The sequence below is a fragment of the Hemibagrus wyckioides genome, linkage group LG26, assembly GCF_019097595.1.
Source record: "Hemibagrus wyckioides isolate EC202008001 linkage group LG26, SWU_Hwy_1.0, whole genome shotgun sequence".
Taxonomy (NCBI): Eukaryota; Metazoa; Chordata; class Actinopteri; order Siluriformes; family Bagridae; genus Hemibagrus; species Hemibagrus wyckioides.
Window position 1 is genome coordinate 8,346,540 of NC_080735.1, and position 19,264 is coordinate 8,365,803.

Consider the following 19,264-nt stretch of genomic DNA (forward strand, 5'->3'; position numbering starts at 1 on the left):
CATGCAAATCATGTTGGATTTATGAAAACTGATCGCGTCACTGTTAATCGATTCAATCACAGCTCATGTACGCATTTGAGAAGGAAAAACAACCTTCTTTTCAGTGTAGGAACATCAGCAGAAATCCAGCAAACCGCTCCTTCGAATAGAGTTGGAGTTGAGAGTAATGAACTCCTGTCACAAGTGTCTGCTTCCTGAATTTGATTTGCTAAGGTCTACTTCACATGTATGTCCCCTTCCACAGCCAGGTCTAAAAGTGGTTGTAAAAAAAAAAAAAAAAGCCTGAATGTGATGTCACTTTCAAGACAATGGGCAGTGTTTGGGTGCCAACCATTCTCACCCTCGAGCATCAGCCACTTGTAGACATGCTTCCATGGCAACCAGTGAAGGACGTTGTGTGTCTACCAGCGGAGGATGACGTGAGGATCTATTGTATGGGCGTGAATGAAAGAGCGAGAATGAGCAGGAGGGATAACTGTAGAAGAGAAAATACAGCAGGGGGAGGGGGCAGTGTGAGGTTATTTCAAGTACACTCTCTAAACCAGGGAAGTCCAGCTACATAAAAGTCTCCTGGCTTAAAAGCGTCCAGACGAGCAACTAAAATGGCTGACAGCAGTCACTTTAATTAATGATCATTGATTGTTTTGGAATGTGACACAGGGAGAATAAACACATAGTTTTCTGTCCAATCATCTTTAAACACTGTTTTTGTTTAAATCCGTCATTTAGCTAATCCGACCAGAAAATGAAGCCTATGAAAGTCTGTGAGATCTTTTCCTTTTCTGACTTAAAGTCTCTCGCCCTGTAACTAGCCTTTGAGCTGATTAGCTTCCTTCAGCAAATGAGTGTGTGTATGCATACGGTCAGATAACCTGCAATAGAGTCCACAATAAAAGCAGGGCTGTTCTATTTTTGTTTATAAATCTAGAGCCACTAAACAGAAGGCAGTTAATTTTTTCCAATACAGAATTTGTCTATATTCTGGTTCGGGTCCTCGGCTCTAGACAGACTTGTTTACAGGAAGGACTTTTCTCTTATTTACGTTTTGTTTGCTTTGTCTGGATTATTGCTGGGAGAGGCTGCTGATGAGCTGATAAAGTATCATGTAATGCAGTAATGACCACTGGTCAGCATGAGAATGATGTGATCCTCTTTACCACTAGTTCAGCGCTCATATCAGCGATGATCCTTTCTGAAAACTGTTTCAGTGGAGAACAAACCTGTTAGTACATTGTGTAGTCAAAAAAGCTAAAAGGAATTACATCCCTGACCTCAGGATAGAGAGCAAATTCCAAGCTTTGGCTGAGTTAAGCCTTTCTGGCTCGAAGCATTGACTCACACTGCCCAGGAGGTCCAGGCCCAGATCTGTATATAAGCCTCTTTCATGTCTGTCTATTACAACTTTGTTCAGCTTGTTTTGCTTTGAACACCAGAGCCGTCTGTGCCGAATAACACAGTAAAGATTAAAGATTTTGAAAGAGGACGAGAACTAAGACTTTGTAGATATGTTTGATGTCGGTTCGGTTTGCAGTTTTCGGTTGTAGAGCTCATGGAAAAAATGCTTTACCTGAGTTTTCTCTTGCCTATTGCCAGAACCCTCAAATTTATCAAATCCCTCACACGTAATAGCCCCAGACAGTTTTCCTTTCTCTTCACACATAGGAAAATGATCAGTGCCGGTGTTTTATATCAGTATTTTATTTAGTCATTTTGTTGGATTCAACAGTCAAAGAAGAGCATATAAAGAGTGCTTGTGTCTGAGAGAGAGAGAAACACTGAAATCAGAGCGAATTGAGATTTTAACACGAAATAACCGCCTCAGTTAAAAGCCGAGGAACTGTAACAGCCTCTAGAATCTAGTGATGGACTCAGGAGATAACTATAATTACGGCTAATAATAGTTCACGACTGCACAGTAGACCACACCATCAATTTTTGGTATGAGAAGTCATTTTGAAACCGAGTTCTTTAGAAATCCTGAAGCTATAGGAAGAGAACAGGATGTGGAATTTTCATCATTTAAATGGAAGGAGGAACTGGGAATATTGGGAGTATGGGTGAAACAGTATGAGGATCATGTTTTAACAGGGAATGATAAATAATACTGCATCGTATGTTACGTGGCTAAGGAAATAGGTTTGTTAAAAGGATCATGTGTTTTTATTAAAACAATGCGAACATGAAAGCGTAGAAATCTGTGTTTATCTGGTTCCTTCGAAATGTGGGCTAGTCGGAAATATTTTAAAATCCTGTACCATTTAAGTGTAAGTTGTTTTAGGCTTCCCCTTTCAGAGTATACTATGATGCTGGTACCTTATTATCTTCTGGGAAGCAAGATACAAGACTTTTCTCTCAAAATTTATTGTTGACAAACTCATTTTTTTTGTGTGCAACTGGTAGAAACTACCAGGCATCAGTGACCACTTTGTCAATGGATCTTTATTAAGCTCTGAGTGAGCTGAACCATCATGTCAGATCACAGGAGCATGGAGCAGATGCAGTTGCAGTTGCAGTTGAGCGTGTTTTATTAGACAGACAGACAGATCGAAAAACGTCAGGCTAGATTAGAATCACAGTAACGGGCATCAGGCAGGCAGGGCACAAACAGGATAAAGTGGGCAAAGGCTAAAACAGGAAACTGGAAAAGTTCTAAAGCTAAACAAAAAACAAACAAAACAGAACAGTCAGAGTGATAGAAGGCTTGGCAGTAGTCAGATGCAGGGAACAAAATGTGTATGCGACAACAGACAGTTAACATTTACGGCATTTGGCAGACATTTTTATCCAGAGTGACTTACATTTTATCTCATTTTATACAACTGAGAGTCAAGGTCCCTGCTCATGGGCCCAGGAGTCCAACACCTTAACCACCAAGCTACCACATCACACAGTTTGTGTCCTTTGGGATGTGTGGTCCAGGATGGCCATGTTTGTAGGCCATGGTGCATTCTGGGAAAGTTGACAGACAGAATTGACCTGACACATCAGTTTAGATTTACAGAAGAGACATGTTAGCTTCATTAACACAATCATGCATGCAGTAACCCAATATACATAATAGTGCACAAATTTGCCAAATCTGTCTTCTACAGGTAGGTCACCTGATTCTTCCTTCCACTTTTATTTTCTGCTTCATGCACCAGCCACCAATTTCTGCCAACACTCTTCTCAAATCTGATCCTGCACCTCTTTTTGGCTGATTTACCTCTGCTCCTCTTCCTCCTCTCGTTCTGTCCAGGTCAGACAGGTGTGGCTGACGATCTCCTGCCTGAGATAGATCTGGAGATTATGCCAGGTATGGCTTTTCCTCCCACCTGCTTTAACTGGTCACTCTGATCACCTAACTTTCTTCTCCATGACTGCTGTGGCTCATAATCCTAGTCTGTGTGTTGGTTTAGTGATCATTAGATGAAATACAGCATCATTTCAGACCTGCATCTGGAGATGTTTGTTGTTTTGTAGTGATTTTGTTGTTTTGTAGTGATTTTGTTTGTTAATGTAGTGACTAGACATAATACTGCCGATTTGCTGGATTCAGACACTCCAATAAATTTTTTTTTATTATTATTACACATTAGCACAGTGGAACCTTGGTATACGATTGCCCTCCTTTATGAATTTTTGCCTTAAGATCAGCATGCGAAGATTTGCATTAGCATTTTCTGCATACGAATGAAGCGAACTGAACGCAGGCTAAGTTGCATGAACGTCCGGGACTCGTTCAAAACTTGTTTTCTTTAGTGGAAAGACAAGCAAAGCCAACCAGAGCAAGTTTACGAATTTTACAAAACATTTTTTCGGTCAGCGAAAGAGTGGTTTGAAACAGTCAACCCACGATACCAATGTTGCCTTCAGCATGCGTTTAAAAGCTATGTGGTTTTTCTGGCGCTTTTTTGTTGACAGATTGGTAGTCTGTTCTATTTTTAGCCCAAGCTTGGTGGCACGACTTCCTGTGAGGAGCCTTGACATGGAATGCTTGGCTTGGGTCAGTTCTTTGTAAGCAGCCGTACAGTTTACATACACTTCGTATCGTTCATAAATGTATGTGGGGTTTTTTTTGCAACTTGTGCAAGATTTAGTGAAGACATAGCACCATGGGTCACAAGAAGAAGAGAAGGGAGCCACTTTCAGTGGAAATTAAGAAAGAAAGCATCGCTAAAAAAGCAGGAGGTGCACGCACGAGCGATCTTGCTGGAGGTGGATGGCTGGAACGGATTATCTGCATTTACTTTATTTCTTAGGGGAAAATTTGTATCGCAATACAAATTTTTGCCTTAAGGACTCGAATTAAAATCGTATGCCGAGATTCCACTGTATTTCCTGATAGACCTGCTGTGCTCTGCTGTTCTATTTTTACTCAAATCCTTCTGTCTGATTTCTACCATGCTATTCAGTTTGATGTCCTTCAGCATGAAGCACTGGAGTTTAATGGCTTTTACTCAATCTTACAACGATTCTGGGAAAACCTTTGACTCTCAACTGATTCACTTAGACAGAAGGACTTGAAGCAATGTTCGTATGAACACGTATGACTCAATGAGACATGCTGTATGATGCACGAACAGAATTTCCAGTGATTAGTCATAGCTGATATTGCTCAGTAAGGAGGCTTATCGGTAGTAAGGAGGGCTGCAGTAATGATGCTCATGTACAACAAGCCTCCTGGACTGCTGACTAATCCACTAAACATTTGGGTTTTCATTTTCAAAACTCTCTTGGTTTTGTCCTGAACATCCTCTGTTGCATTTGCTCTGCTATGTTTAGATTTATATCTCCGTCATTTACCTGACATACTGTGAGTAAGCTCTCTAAAACAGAAATACGCACCACACCATTATTCACAATTTCCAGCTTTTCCACCTTTTAGGTCACTGATTTTATGATTTTTATGTGTAATATTCCCAAGTCACTCTACCTCTAGTAGGTTTGTGTTTGTTTTTGTCCTTGATATAATCAGACTGTTTGTTCAAAGTGTTATCAGAAGTACTGTTTCCATTTTTCTCCCTTTCACAGTCCAGATTTGTCTTTGTGGGTGTAATGGATAAAACCAATTTTCATGATTACTTTATTCACTTATTTGTGCTATACGTAAATACACTGATCAGCCTTAACATTAAAACTACTGACAGATGAAATAAATTACATTGATGCGTAGCTCTCTTCTGGGGTAGAGATGGCATCAGGATGCACTATGAGGAGAAAGGAAGCAGTGTGATGCTCTGGGCTCTGGGTTCTGATGGGAAATTTTGGGTCCTGGCTTTCATGTGGATCTTACTCTGACACGTATCACCTAGGGTTTGAGCTGGGATTTTTTCTTGGTCCGGTTTACAGAAAGAATTTATTTAACCAGACAAATCTGACATTTACCAGTCATGTTTCAAAAAGAGACGAAAACACGGCTACACTTAGTTCCTACCCTTAATTCCACTATTTAATGAACAGTAATTTAATGCATCGAAACCTTAACATTAGCTTCCAAAATGTAGCCTATTATAAAACATCTGTTAACTGCAATATCTGTATCCTGTTTTAAAAAGAAAAAACACTATACATGCCATCAAATTTAGCTGACACTCTTGTGTTGCTTGATCCACGTGTGAAGCCATTTTTCCTTCCTGTGCTAGGATAAAGGGGGCAGAACCTGTTTTTCACTCCATCTACAGTTTCATATTTAAGCCATGTGATTTTTTTCTGCCACTCAGGTTTAAAGTGGTGCTTTTGGTTTCTGGAGTACGTGGGACCACAGAGTCAGTGGTTTCCGTAGGCTGACTGCTATCTTTGAAGCAAAAACTTTTGGTTGGATTGATTTGCCATAGCTAGCTGCCTGCTATAAATAGGTTAAGGCCTAAGATGAACAGCAGTGGATCTCGTAGCAAGTATTACACATTAAGACTGCGCCTTTCTGGATTAAATAACCCACATTGTACTGTTAACAGGCTGTTAAGCAGTCAAAACACAATGCCTGTGTAAGGTGGACCTTGGTTTGAGCATCAGTGCAAGGCATTTTGACTGGCAAGCTTTTAATTTATTGTTTATTTAAAAATGTTACCAGGCAAAATCTGGTAATTAGCAGTTAACACTGGTATCACCTACCTAAACATTGTTACTGACCAAATCCACCCCTTCATGGTAATGGTATTCTCTACTGGCAGTGGCCTCTTTTATATATATATATATATATATATCTATATATATATATAGATAGATAGATAGATAGATAGATAGATAGATAGATAGATAGATACTTCATTCATCCCAAAGGGAAAAATCACAGTTTCCAGCAGTATCCACAAACACAGGTAATAGATAAAATAGGAAAGAAATATTAAAATACCCAAATTAGGGTACAAAATATAACAAAAAGTATATCAATACATATAGCAGAATAATGCATCCTGAGACACTGTAAACAAGTTCAGGAATGATTTCAGGAGCATGACAAAAAGACAAAGAATCTCAATCAGATCAAGCATCTCTGAGATGTGCTGGACAAACAAGTCCAATACATGGAGACCCCACCTTGCAACTAACAGGATTATGAGGAATGTCATGGTTCCAGATACCACATCACACCTTCAGAAATCTTCTTGTGTTCATGTCTTGATGGACCTGAGCTGTTTTGGAGACACAAGGAGAACCTGCACAAGATTAGGCAGATGGTTTTAATGTTATGGCTGATCTGTGCACTGCATGTTTATGGGAGATCCTATAACTGTTGGGTTCTCTTTTCTTCTTTTTTTTTATTCCAGACAATATGTTTCTGCATGGCTTTAAACCTCGGAATGCTGAATGCTGGAATGTTAATATAAAACTTCATGTTTTATAACAAATGGTTGTCGGATATTTGTTAATTGGATATTCATGACAGCACATAAATCTAAGCTTTTTTGAATTGAGTATAAATCTGTGGAAATGATTCAAAGAGCTACAATGAGATGAAAATTCCAAGAATAAAAACAAGTACATCTGAATCCAGCTACAGAGCTTGAGTTCTGGATGTTCTCTGAAATGCTGTCTAGAGGCAGTTCCTGGGATGAGCTACACTGCTTTAGGAAACTATTTTTCTAATCCATGTAGAGCTTCATAGGTAGGCGCTATATATTTTATTTACCTGTGAAAAGTAAAACTGTCACAGGACGGCTTTGTGTTTGGTTTTTATCATCCGTTTCATTCCATTGCTTGTGAGAAATCATATTTTTTCCTCTGACTGTAATTAATTGATTTATGACTGTAGTCTATTATTTGTTTGTTTGTTGCAGAGTGGGTGTTTGTGGTGGTTGTAGTCCTGGGTGGTGTCTTGTTCTTCGTCCTGGCCGGTGTGTGCTGGTGTCAGTGCTGTCCTCACTCCTGCTGCTGCTATGTGCGATGCTGCTGTTGCCCTGAAACCTGCTGTTGTCCTCGCCACTGTGAGTACCTCACTGGGACTTTTCATTATTTGCTTCTAATTCAGTGGTCAAAATTCCACCCGCTAGCTACCATCCAGTGAGGATGAAGGTTAAAAGCTAGCAAGTTCTTCTACAGAGAATTGTGAAGCCAGTTCACATCACAGGACAGCTGAGCACAGATACAAGAAAACTGCCATCTTTCCACATACAAGAGCTCACAGACGCCTACGACTGGTTTGTGTCACTCTGGTTGACATGTTAGGGCAACAAAGCTCAAGCCAGCTGTTCATTTGTTACGACCGTGCTTCACACTTCCAGCAACAGCATCCAGTGACACATGAACTGAGATTTTCTCGACTCTATGCAAATTAGGTATGACACGTTACAGCGACAAATCCAAACTCCAAGCTCAGACCAACCCTATGGCCAGTGTGGTCTGATATACATATACAAATCCCCCCGTCAGCTTCATTAGTTATGCTAGTTTTACTGGTTAAAATGCAAAGAGGGGTTCATCTTGTCCTGTTATATATGAAGAAAGAGCAGAGATAGATTGTCTCTGGAGTGTGTAAGCAACATTGCTAATCTAAAAGATCTAGAAGTGCTTGCATCTAACATGTCAATCAAACAATTCTCACACTGAATAGTGTTTTATTTAATTAGTTTTTGACTAGTTAGCTGTATAAGAGTGAAGGTTATAACAACAGCAAAGGACAGGCTCAATCTGAAGTGGACTCATGGCCTTCTCTTTGGACTATAGCAACAGACTTGTAATTAAAATATAATGTAAGACACCCAATCTTGGCAAAGACCAAATGTTTGAAGACACCAGACTCTGTGTGTTTGTTGAAGGATTTGGCAACATGGGAAGATGTTTTGCTTTGTTTTGGGTATTTTTTTAGAAACCACACTTATTGAGATATATTGGGTGTTACATTATAATTTTATACAATTCTGTTGAACAAAGAGAAGAGCCTGAGCCAACGGGACTTCCTTGCTTGACATCTGTATCCAAAGTAAATTAACCTAATATATTTTACCCACAGTGTATGAAGCAGGGAAAGGCATAAAAACTGCATCCCCCACACCAGTAGCAATCTACCCCCCGTACTACATGCAAGGCATGCCCGCCATGGTGCCCATCTCTCCTCCCTCATTCGTTGAGTCCAAGATGTCCACGGTACCATCCGCCGATAATAATATCTCTGCATCTCAGCAGCCGTTAGGTAAATATTTCACTCGTTTCTACCTAAAAGAACTTTCCACACACTGAATTTCAACACATAGCTGCTGTTATGCGATTATCCTGAAGGTAACATAACCTCAAGAGCACTAGCACTGACGCAAATACAGAGTCATGGGGAATCTGAATAAATAGTCAATGCTTTAGCTTTATTTCTCTTGTTATTGATATTCTAACCTCTCCATGTCATCCGATTAAGATTTTTATTACACACTAATTTAAAACACACACACACACGGAGTGGATAGTCAGATAATGCAGTTTTCTATTAGAGGCAATTATATGCTTGTTTAAGCCTCATAAATTCTATTTTATTGTAAAAATGTAGACAGATAAGAATCAGTTGTATTCCTCTTTCATGCATGTTTGCTTGGGGAATGTTATCAGGCAAAGGTTATCAAAGTTATTGTGTGTAAACACAGCTCCTGATAAGAGACAAACAGAGAGAATATTACTGAACGGTTTATTTCACTGTCTATATCATTAAGCAAAGCAATAATTCATGTAGTGAAATGTTTCCAGAGCTGTAAAGAAAAAAAAAAAAAAAAAGCCTGTTCCAAAGCATACATATACTCTGTGGCCCCTTTAATAGGAACACCTGCTTAATCTGCGTTCACACATACAGTGATTTTATCGACGTCTCTAGTCGCAAGTTTCTGAACGATGTCAGTAGTCGTTCCTAGTACTAGTTGCTACTAGCGCGACAAATCGGTTTTCTTGCTCCTAAAATGACACAGTCAATGTTTATCTGCATCACATCATAGGAGATGGGGATGTGGTAGCTTAGTGTTAAACTATTGATTAGAAGGTTGTGAGTTCGAATCCCAGATCCAACAAGCTGCCTCTGAGCAAGGCCTTTAACCCTCAATGGCTCAGTTGCATTAAAGGAGATAAAATGTAAATCCCTCTAGATAAGGGTACCTGCCAGAAATTTAAATATTACTGAAAGAGAAGCAGAATGTGTGTGTGTGTGCCATAAATCACATGCATTCTACTGTCTTCACTCACATTAGAAGTTGCTGCACCATGTTACTCTCATGTAACCAGCTCTTTTATCCAGATGAATGAACTTCTGTCACATTTGTCACTACACATCGCTGTATGTATGAACACAGCATTAGTCACACAGTTATCAACCTATCATGAGGCAACAGGACAGTGCATAAAATCATGCAGAAACAAGTCGAGAGCTTCAGGTAATGTTTACCTCTGAGAAACGTTGAGAAAAGCGTGAAATTGTCTTTTACGCAAAGTGGTGTGAAAAATAACAAGGAAGGGAGGAAATCAGCAGTTTCACCAGCAACCGTGCTGCAATTATACTCACATTTTTCTCTGTTCTGATGTTTGATGTGAACATTAACTGAAGCTCTGGACGCTTATCTGCGTTATGTTCTATCTGCTATTCAGATAATTATCTGAATGACCCTACAGGTGTTCCTATTAAAGTGGACGGTGAACATATTCAAATCCTCAATATGTTCTGTCTCTGATTTACGCATCTCATTTGAACGCAGTCAGGCATGCACACTTACACACCGTGTCCTCTGTAGTGCACAGTGGGTATCGTCTCCAGCCCACGCCGGATCAGAATTCCCTGAAGGTGCTGCAGTATGTGGAACGAGAACTGGCGCATTTCAACCCTTCTAAGACCCTCAGCAGTCACGATAGTAAGCCTTGCGTGCTACATGGAAATGCTATAGTCATAAAAGCCTCTTGATACAAAGCTGCACTTTCCTTTTCAGCAAGAAAATGTGCTCCATAGCTCGCTCGTTTGCTTCTCTGTGCTTCAGTAGGCTTCCGATGCAGTCACCATCATTTAAAGTTAGCACTCACACAGAGACACAGCATGCGCTGCAGACTCTAAAACAGTATCCAGTTGCTTTTATAATGGTTCCAGTGTATTCCAGTTGCTTTTGCATATATGTTTGCACACTGCTTGTTCCTTCTGCTAGAACTGACCAGTTATATAACCCTCATGTTCTGTTCTTGTTACTTAACTGACTCAGGCCATCTCTTGTTTTTAGCAATGCAGTTTTGAAGATTAGATTGAAATTCTCTTTGTAATATTTTATACTTTCATACTTATCATAACCTTGAACCTAATCTCATTTCAAGTAATATATCTAATCAAATCATCTACAAAAAAATATAAATGTGACTTGAACAGAACACAAGAGTGGGTTAATGGCTATGAATAGTGCATGATACAATTGTTCTGAATGAATAAATTCATTATAAATGCACTGAAAAGATCATTAGAAGCCTTTGAAATCACTTTGTTGTGTTCCTTTTGCTGGCCAGCTTGCAGCATGTCAGAACTTAGTTCCTTACACGAAGCAGAGACAGATTTCCACCAGGCTTATCGGAAAGTTCAGAAGAAAGCACTTCCAGCCATTCCTGATATGGATGATCCTCCAGACCTGCTGAGTAGAGAAAAGTCTCCAGTGCACGCACCAACGTCCGCTCGACTTCCTCATCATCGAGTGAAGGATGATCACCCAAGGTAAATAAAAGATTTGGGATGTGTGTTGCCACCTCATTGATTCATGCTCTGCAGTTTTATTCCTGAGATCAACTCCTCCTCATGTTCCTGTGGGTTCTTCGGTCCTCTCCTAATTTCTGTAAACCTTGTCGGTAGGTGAACTGCCTACACGAAACTGTCACTGAATGAGAGTGTGAATGAGTAGCATTGTCCTGGAATAAGGAAGTGGTAGTGCAGTAGTTAAGACTTTGGGCTATGGCTTGGATGGTTGTGAGTTTGAATCCCTCCACAACCAAGCTGCCACTGCTGGGTCCCTGAGCAAGACTCAAATGCCCAGTTGTATAAATAAGATAAATGTATGTTGCTCTGGATAACATTGTTTTCCAAATGCGGTAAATGTAAATAGATCCACCAAAACCTGAATAAGATGGTTTCCAAAGATGAACAAATGAGTCTTATAGTCTAACCTTCAAATGTCCTTGTATGGGTTTCTGTTCTCTAGTATATTTGAGTTATTTGTCTTTTGTAAATATTGTACTGTATTTAAATTGTAATTATTCATTAATATATTCACAAATTTATTAATAGCTTTAAGTTGGATTGCTTTAGAGTAACTTGTAAAGCCCAGAGGTCATTGTGTTGTTTCTCCAGGTGGAATCCTCGTTCTGAGCACCTGCAGAGGAAGGCTTTCCAAATGGGAGGACGCACCGGCTCCCTGGATGAGCTTGAGGAATTTGCCATGAGCTACGTGCAGCGAAGACGGCACGATGACTTTAGCGACGATGAAGACGATCACATGATGTGCGCAAAAGAACACGAGCGCGAACACCGGAGAGAACGGGAGCTGGAACGTGACCGTTATCCGTATTACAGCTCCAAACGTTATTCTCCTAAAGATATCCGAGACAGACCTCGTCCTCCAAGTCCTCCAAAGAGACGAGGTACGGCTGACAGCAACCTTCGGCGGGACCTCAACGCATGGGATTTGAGAAGACAGGAAGTGGAGAGCGGACGGGACTACGACGACGACCTCCTCAATAGCTTATTGGAACGCAAAGCAAAAGCGGGAAGGAGCTCGTCCTCGAAAGGTGGCCGGAACGAGGAAGAAATGGACAGACCCTCCAAGAATAGCTCTCAAAAGAGCTACCACAGTCACTCACCTAGCCACAGATCAGCTAGCAACAAACCGACGGAGGAGGACGATTTGTTGCCGCCGTACATAGAAAAGGAACCAGAACGTTTCCGTGGAGCTGTGAACTCTCACCAACCGTTGAGTTCCACACGCTCCAGAAAAGAACAGGAGAATAAAGAGGAACCGAGTAGGCCGCGTAAAGTGGTGAGTTATATGTAGAACCAGTGGTTACATGAATCTTCCATTAGAGTGCTTGAGAACACTTCAGGCACACTTGAAGGAAATCCCCTTAGAGTAGTCATATCACACATTAAATACATTTGCACTCTATAAGATTTCCTCAAAATTGTCATCTTCAATTATTTCATGTTTATCTCTTATAGACATTTTTTGATGAACAGAATTCGCAGTTCGATTCGGACCTAGGTTTTTCGGTCACGGTTCGATTTGTACCTCGCTTCGACAACAGAAAATAAACCTGTACACAGGTAACGAGAACAGGAAGAGGAGCGGGCATTTGCTTGCGTTTGATTTTACCCTCCCCCCAAAACCGTTTGTTTTAACCTTTAACACGGCTAACATTTAAAAAAAAATAATAATAATAAATGCACTAGAATTAAATTATTTTCGGAAACATGAGCACACAATGAACCAGAAAAAGTAAAGACAAAAATACCCAAAACCAATGCATAAAATAGCTGAATTATTTTTTTTGTTAAATAATTTATTTTGCTTTTAATTTTTAGATATTAATTTATGCTTTAAAAATGCATGCTTTTTGAACTTGATTGCAAAGCATTATAATAAAATAATTCAGTACAGTGCAAATTCAGTACAAAGAAAATCCACAAAAGGATTTATTATGTCTTTGACTGTTTAGTCTGAAATTTCTACGACTCCCCCGCACGTCTGATGATTACAGTTTTGGCTTAAGGTCAGCTTAAGGTGATTCGGTTGCCAAATATGCCGCTTTTTTCAGCATGTTATACTCGACAGGAAAAGTATAACTAGTCTAGTTATTGCAGCCAGTGCTGTCTAAAGTAGCCTTTAGAAAATGTACTGTTTTGCGTCTGCTTTACTCAAATCAGATCAGATCACATTTAAAACAGACCTCTGATTATGAACCCTCTGATTCAAGTCTAATGACTCTCAGAGTCATTTTGTTCAGATTCATTTAACGCATGTAAGTTGGATCTCAAATCTGCTTTGCCTAGAATTTGCTTTAACCTGTCTCTCCGGAGTTTCTCTTTTGTGATTGTTGCACCCAAAATGCTTAGGTGCTTCTTTTAAACTCCTACCAGTGAGACACACATGGAATGACTTCCTATGATAGATGATAGTTGTTCACGCACCGGAATTCGAGGAGGGCTGTGGCTGAATGTGTGTCGTGTTGACGTCACACGATGCGTCTCGGCCCAAATCTGCGGGAAATTCGAATCTCCTGCGAATATCATAGAGTTCATCGCCAACTCACCAAATCCTAGAGAGACTGATTTAATTGCTGAAGCAGCTGTCTGAACATCCATAAATAAAAGCATCCAAAGAATTTCCCCAAAACAGGTCGACAACATCAGTATCCTTTATGTTACACTAAAAATAGCTAAGCTGCAAACTAGCTAGCAATATTTCACTTAGGAACGTAGCTAGAGCAATAAATATACAAAGAAAAATGACAACTTATTCACTATTTTTGCAAATATATTTACAAATATCTGCCATACTAGGAATAGATTAAACTGTATTCACACATGTAGTGATGAAAAACAAGTGCAAGCGATCCTACTACTGGTTGCTATGGTAATAACGTTTATCAGTGGGTTGTGCAGCTAGCACTCCTTCTGATGACAAATCAGGTTTCTTGTTGAAATGAAACGTTCCTTAAGGAGATTTGTTGTTTGTGTATAAAATTTCTCTTCCGTTTATAAGTCGCTGCACCAAGTCACTCCATATTTGCATAAAGTTACATTTGTTGCATCGCTGAACACGCCCACATCTAGTTGCTAACGGTTACTGTCACTCATGTCACCCGGAATCTTATCGAAAATGAATGAACTTCTGGTTGCGTTGTCACTGCAGGGCGCTGTCTGTTTAAAAATAGCAGTAGGTTCCTGAGCGACTACTGCAACTCCAAGCGTTCACGTTTAAGACGTGAGTTTTGTTTGTTACTGTTTCAGCTAGCTACTAGGTTCATCATGTGGAATAGCCATGCGTGTGGGCGGGACCAAAAATTGCGTATTTACAGCCTGTTTTAATACAATTTTCACAGGATCCAATGAAACTGTACTGCAGGTGTGTCTACGGGCTTCTGTAGTCATTTCGCCTTAAATGAACGAACAGCAGTGAGATATCGATATTTGGATTCGCTCAAATATTAAATTTCACTAAAAGTACTGAATAATATAGACGCCTTGGTAAACACTTCATTACGGCCTTTCAGTGTAATCTTAAAGCAATCATTCAGGTCTACTGTGTACTACAGATACATTAAATATGAATATCCATCACTGATGTTTGAATTCCGTATAATGGCAAAAACATTTAGCTTAAACGAAATCTTATGGAGTGCACTCTTAGGGATTGTTAGAAGATTTGCTTTTTCTTTAATCTTTTTGCTGTTTGTGTCATTTTGCTGTATTTTTGGATGCTGTATTTTCAACTGCTTAACAGTGCAGATAATATTGTTTTGAAATAATAATGATAATCATGGACTTACAAGCCTTGCACTATTTTCACAGTGTGCTCTTACTAATATCTGCATGACTGCCTATACACACAAAGCATCATTTACACTCTTTTCCTCTGTCTCTCTCTCTCTCTTTAACAGAACACCCTCCTAAGCAGAGATTCCCTCATAGTCTGAGCTGCAAAGGCAGGTCTCACATGCACTTGCTCTCCATCCAGCTTCCCACTCTGCGCACTGATCTTTACACAGTTTTCACCTTCTAATTGGCGATCTGTCATCGTGGAACGCTCAGAGGATTAAAAAGGAGGACGTGTATTTATTACAGCCACGTCCAAACCTTCCTGGAAAAGTTTCACAAAGAGAAGCTTTGTTCTTTTTAAATAAAACAACTCTTACTTATCTGGACTCCGTGCAGCCAGGAAGCTGCGAAGCCGGGGGAGCTACAGGTTTACGAAGACGAGATCGAAGTTTACTCTGTGGTCGTGTGCGGTTTTATGGTACCTTGAGACTGTTATTCTTTGAACACTTTTGAAGTCAGTAGTAAAGGTTCTCCAGGTTACAAGGAACTTTTGCAACAATACAATGTGGACGTAAAAGGAAATGGGTTTATTTTATCAAGTAGGAGACATGCTGTCATTGTAGGAACATGAAAGCTGTTATGGGTAATGCTGCGTTCACACATACAGTGATTTTATCCCTGCAGTTCTCCAGTCACTATAGCGTGAAGTCACCAGGTACTGGTACTTCTACTACTGGTTGCCATAATAATGATGAAACTCGCATTAAAATTGATGGCAAATCAGTTTTCTTGCTACTAAAATGAAACTTTCTGGATGGAGATTTGCGTATAAAATTCAGCAATACCATGTCCTTCGAGATGAAGGAGAAGCAGTGCGTGAACTAACGCCCAGTAGTGGTCGCTGTACCGAGTTGATCTCTGGACACGCCCACATCTAGTCACCGACGGTCGATGTCGCTGATGCCTCCAGCTCTCACTGAAAATGAACGAGCTCCTTCTGCTCTGTAGCTGCAAGTCACTGTATGTGTGAACGCAGCATTGGGAAAGCCTCACACAGAGTCTGTGCACAGCAAACACATGAGTCTTTGTGATGACACACAAGCATGATTTCACCCCACGTCACCCGGGAGTCCATGTCGCTGTGTGAGATCAGACCGTGGACGACATCATGCACCTTTTGTGGCGTCTGGAGATTGAGATTTGCAGCCCTTATTGCCACTATGGTGTAACGTGCCAACAAACAATGCCATATCTGCTCTGTCATCTGGAAAATGATGGATTTTGTTTCATGTCTGTTTTTAATACAAAAGGAATAGTTGAGAAACTTGACATTTATTAATATTATGCATTTTTCTATTTATGCCTACATGTGTGGATGTAGTGTTTTGTTTTGTTTTTTTTTGTTTTTTGTTTTACTTTTAACAATCGTTATCTCTGTGTGGTTTTCAATATTTAATACTAAATCATTAAATATCATTAACTTAAATCTATCAGTTAGAGGAATAAGCCGGCTCTTTCGAACCTAATCTCTTTAGATGTTGCACCACAGACCAGCACTGAGACGAGAAAAGAACTGAAAACCTACTAACCTGAAACCAACATCACATACAGTACATGATTCATTTCAGAAAAAGGTCAGAAATCTGAACTTATACAAACAATTTAATTCATTCATAATTGACTGCTTTGTCCTGGTTGTACATCTGGAAACACTGTGCTCTAAGCCAGACTACACACACACCAGTCCAGTGCAGAGCATTATTTATACACACACACATTTGGGGAAGTTTAGAATAGCTAATCCTTCTTCCAGTATTTTTATTGATTGGATGTAGGATAAAACCCAGAGAAAAATCACTGCTATGATGTGAAACACTACATCCAAGCTTTGGATGTAAACTCGTACCTAGATAACATATACTACAAATTCTTCCCTCTTTTTAAAAAATCTCCAAAATATAGGTTTTTTTTTCAGTTTTAAAGCTTAACAGTGAAATACCTTTCTAAACAGTATACAGGAGTCACATCAACTATCAGACAAAAACTCTCTAAGATGATGTGAGGAAGAAACCTTGAGAGGAACCAGACTCAAAGGGGAACTGTATAACTGTCTACTATACACTGATCAGGCACAAAATTATGACCACCTGCCTAATATTGTCTTGGTCCCCCTTTTGCTGCCAAAACAGATCAGACCTTTCATGGTATGGACTCTGTTAGATTCCTGAAGGTGTGCTGTGGTATCTAGCACCAAGACGTTAGCAGCAGATCCTTTAAGTCCTGTACGTTGCAAGGTGGGGCTACTTAGGATACTTACAGGATTTAAGGGATACTTTTGATAGATACTGACCACTGCAGACCGGGAACACCCCACAAGAGCTGCAGTTTTGGAGATGCTCTGATCCAGTCGTCTAGCCAGCACAATTTGGCCCTTCATCAAACTCGCTCAAATCCTTATGCTTGGCCATTTTTCCTGCTTCTAACATCAACTTTGAGGACAAAATGTTCACCCGCTGCCTAATATATCCCACCCACTAACAGGTGCCATGATGAGGAGATCATCAGTGTTATTCACTTCACCTGTCAGTGGTTATAATGTTATGGCCGATCAGTCAAGTGCAGTCTTAAGACTTCTATTATAAAAGAAGTTTGGAGTTACATTGTAAATGGCTCTAGTGTTCTTTTCTCCGTGAAATGTCAAAAGATTTCCGATTTCCAGTGAGACATGTCCAACACACTGGCTTATTGATATCCCATCAGCTTCATAGTCTCTCCAGTCCTGCTGTGTGTCTTGTCAGTGGTAATCGCACATATTTCTATAGACGTAAGAGCTAGAGATTAGGTTTTAAAATTGCTGGCATGTCTCTTTAATGTATTCAGCAAAAAAATAAAATAAAAATTGTGTCATGTTAAATCAGTCTCTAAGAGTCTAATGTAAGAGCTGGTGCGAGGCGTTTATCTGTCGAAGTGTTGTGCTGTCAATGAGAGCGTGTTTCACTAAGAGTGACTCATGCACTGAGAGTCCTTGTCTATTGTTATCGCATAATAAGTGTCTCTCTGACTGACATCTCGGTCTAGCAGCGTGCAAACACTAGACGAATACTCAGGCGTGTATTAGCTGCAAATGCAGTCACTGCTTTCATAACTCGTTAATATTGTCTTTGTAATAATATCTGTGTTCATGTCACAAAAAGGGAAACGCTGTTCTTTTATAATATCTACTCTTTAATCTATCCCACAATGCCATGCTGAGTTATTTATTTTCCTAAAGAAATGGATGTACCCCAAATGTACTGAACATTCTTTTTCCATCTAATAATAAATAAATAAATAAATAAATAAATGAATAAATAAAAATCCAATACATTCCTGTCTGATAGTTGCTCTCTCGTGTGTTTGCCAGTGAGGTAAAATACACAATACGGTGATATGGATGTTAACTAGAAGCAAGGAATGTAACTGTTGTGCAACTGGCACTGAAAACACTGCAGTCTGGAGTTTTTGAATGTAAAACTTCACCATCCTGCTTGGAGAAGCTGATCAGAACCTCCAGTTGTGTTTGCTCCAATTAAAGACATGAAATGTTGAGTAGGATTCAGCAGGATACATGAGCATGGAGAGTAGTGTGGGAGAAGTGGACAATTCCAGGAAATAGCTTTCTACAGCCTTTATAAAGAGTTCCTGTTGGTTACACAGGCAAGTGAGACACACAACCAAACACACACACACACAAAGAGAGAGAGCAGGGTGTGTATGAAGGGATTAATGGTCCAAAATGAAAACATTCTATTTAAAAAATGTAGGTTTTTTGACACTAATGACATTATTAAGAGAGTAGACGTGACAGGTCTACCCTGACAAGCGCTTTTTCTGCTCGAAGTGTGTTGACTGCCAATATTTAGAGAAAGCACTAGATGACACGCACTGCTGCACAACTGGTTTGACACAGGCTTGCAAACCCGTGAGCTCCAGGAACATGAGGACCTCTGTTTCTCTCCTTAATGAGACCATCAGTCTCCAAATTCAGATGCTAATTCGAGGGCCTGCCACTGCTCGGAGACTCCGGCTAGGCTGAGGATTCAAAGCCAAGTGTTTTACAACACAATGTAAGTAGAACTCGATGCCAACGGCGTCGAAGGGGCGTCCTTCCTGTTACTAATTTGTAAGCCTCAGATATCCTTAAAAATTCACTTCAAACATGGAGGAGATTATTGAAGAAATATATTCCTGTGGAAAAATATTTGCTGTGACCGGGATTCATTACAAAATCTGATCACCTGCTGGTTACAGTAATAATTCCATATACATTCTTCAAAGATT

General features: G+C 39.9%; 1 protein-coding gene across 2 annotated transcripts in view; it reads left to right on the top strand.

The window, feature by feature from the left end:
* The window catches only part of LOC131347002 (immunoglobulin-like domain-containing receptor 2), a 28,704-nt gene extending 10,394 nt beyond the window's left edge, over window positions 1-18,310 (top strand). The window contains exons 4-10 of one of the 2 annotated variants that reach the window (XM_058380831.1): window positions 3,239-3,295; window positions 7,260-7,406; window positions 8,432-8,611; window positions 10,179-10,295; window positions 10,930-11,131; window positions 11,762-12,446; window positions 15,067-18,310. In XM_058380831.1, coding sequence (XP_058236814.1) covers window positions 3,239-3,295; window positions 7,260-7,406; window positions 8,432-8,611; window positions 10,179-10,295; window positions 10,930-11,131; window positions 11,762-12,446; window positions 15,067-15,102 — 1,424 coding nt within the window. In that variant the 3' untranslated portion in view covers window positions 15,103-18,310. The remainder of the gene's footprint in view (window positions 1-3,238; window positions 3,296-7,259; window positions 7,407-8,431; window positions 8,612-10,178; window positions 10,296-10,929; window positions 11,132-11,761; window positions 12,447-15,066) is intronic. The other variant, XM_058380832.1, reaches the window with a different exon arrangement.
* The last annotated feature ends 954 nt before the right edge of the window (window positions 18,311-19,264 follow it).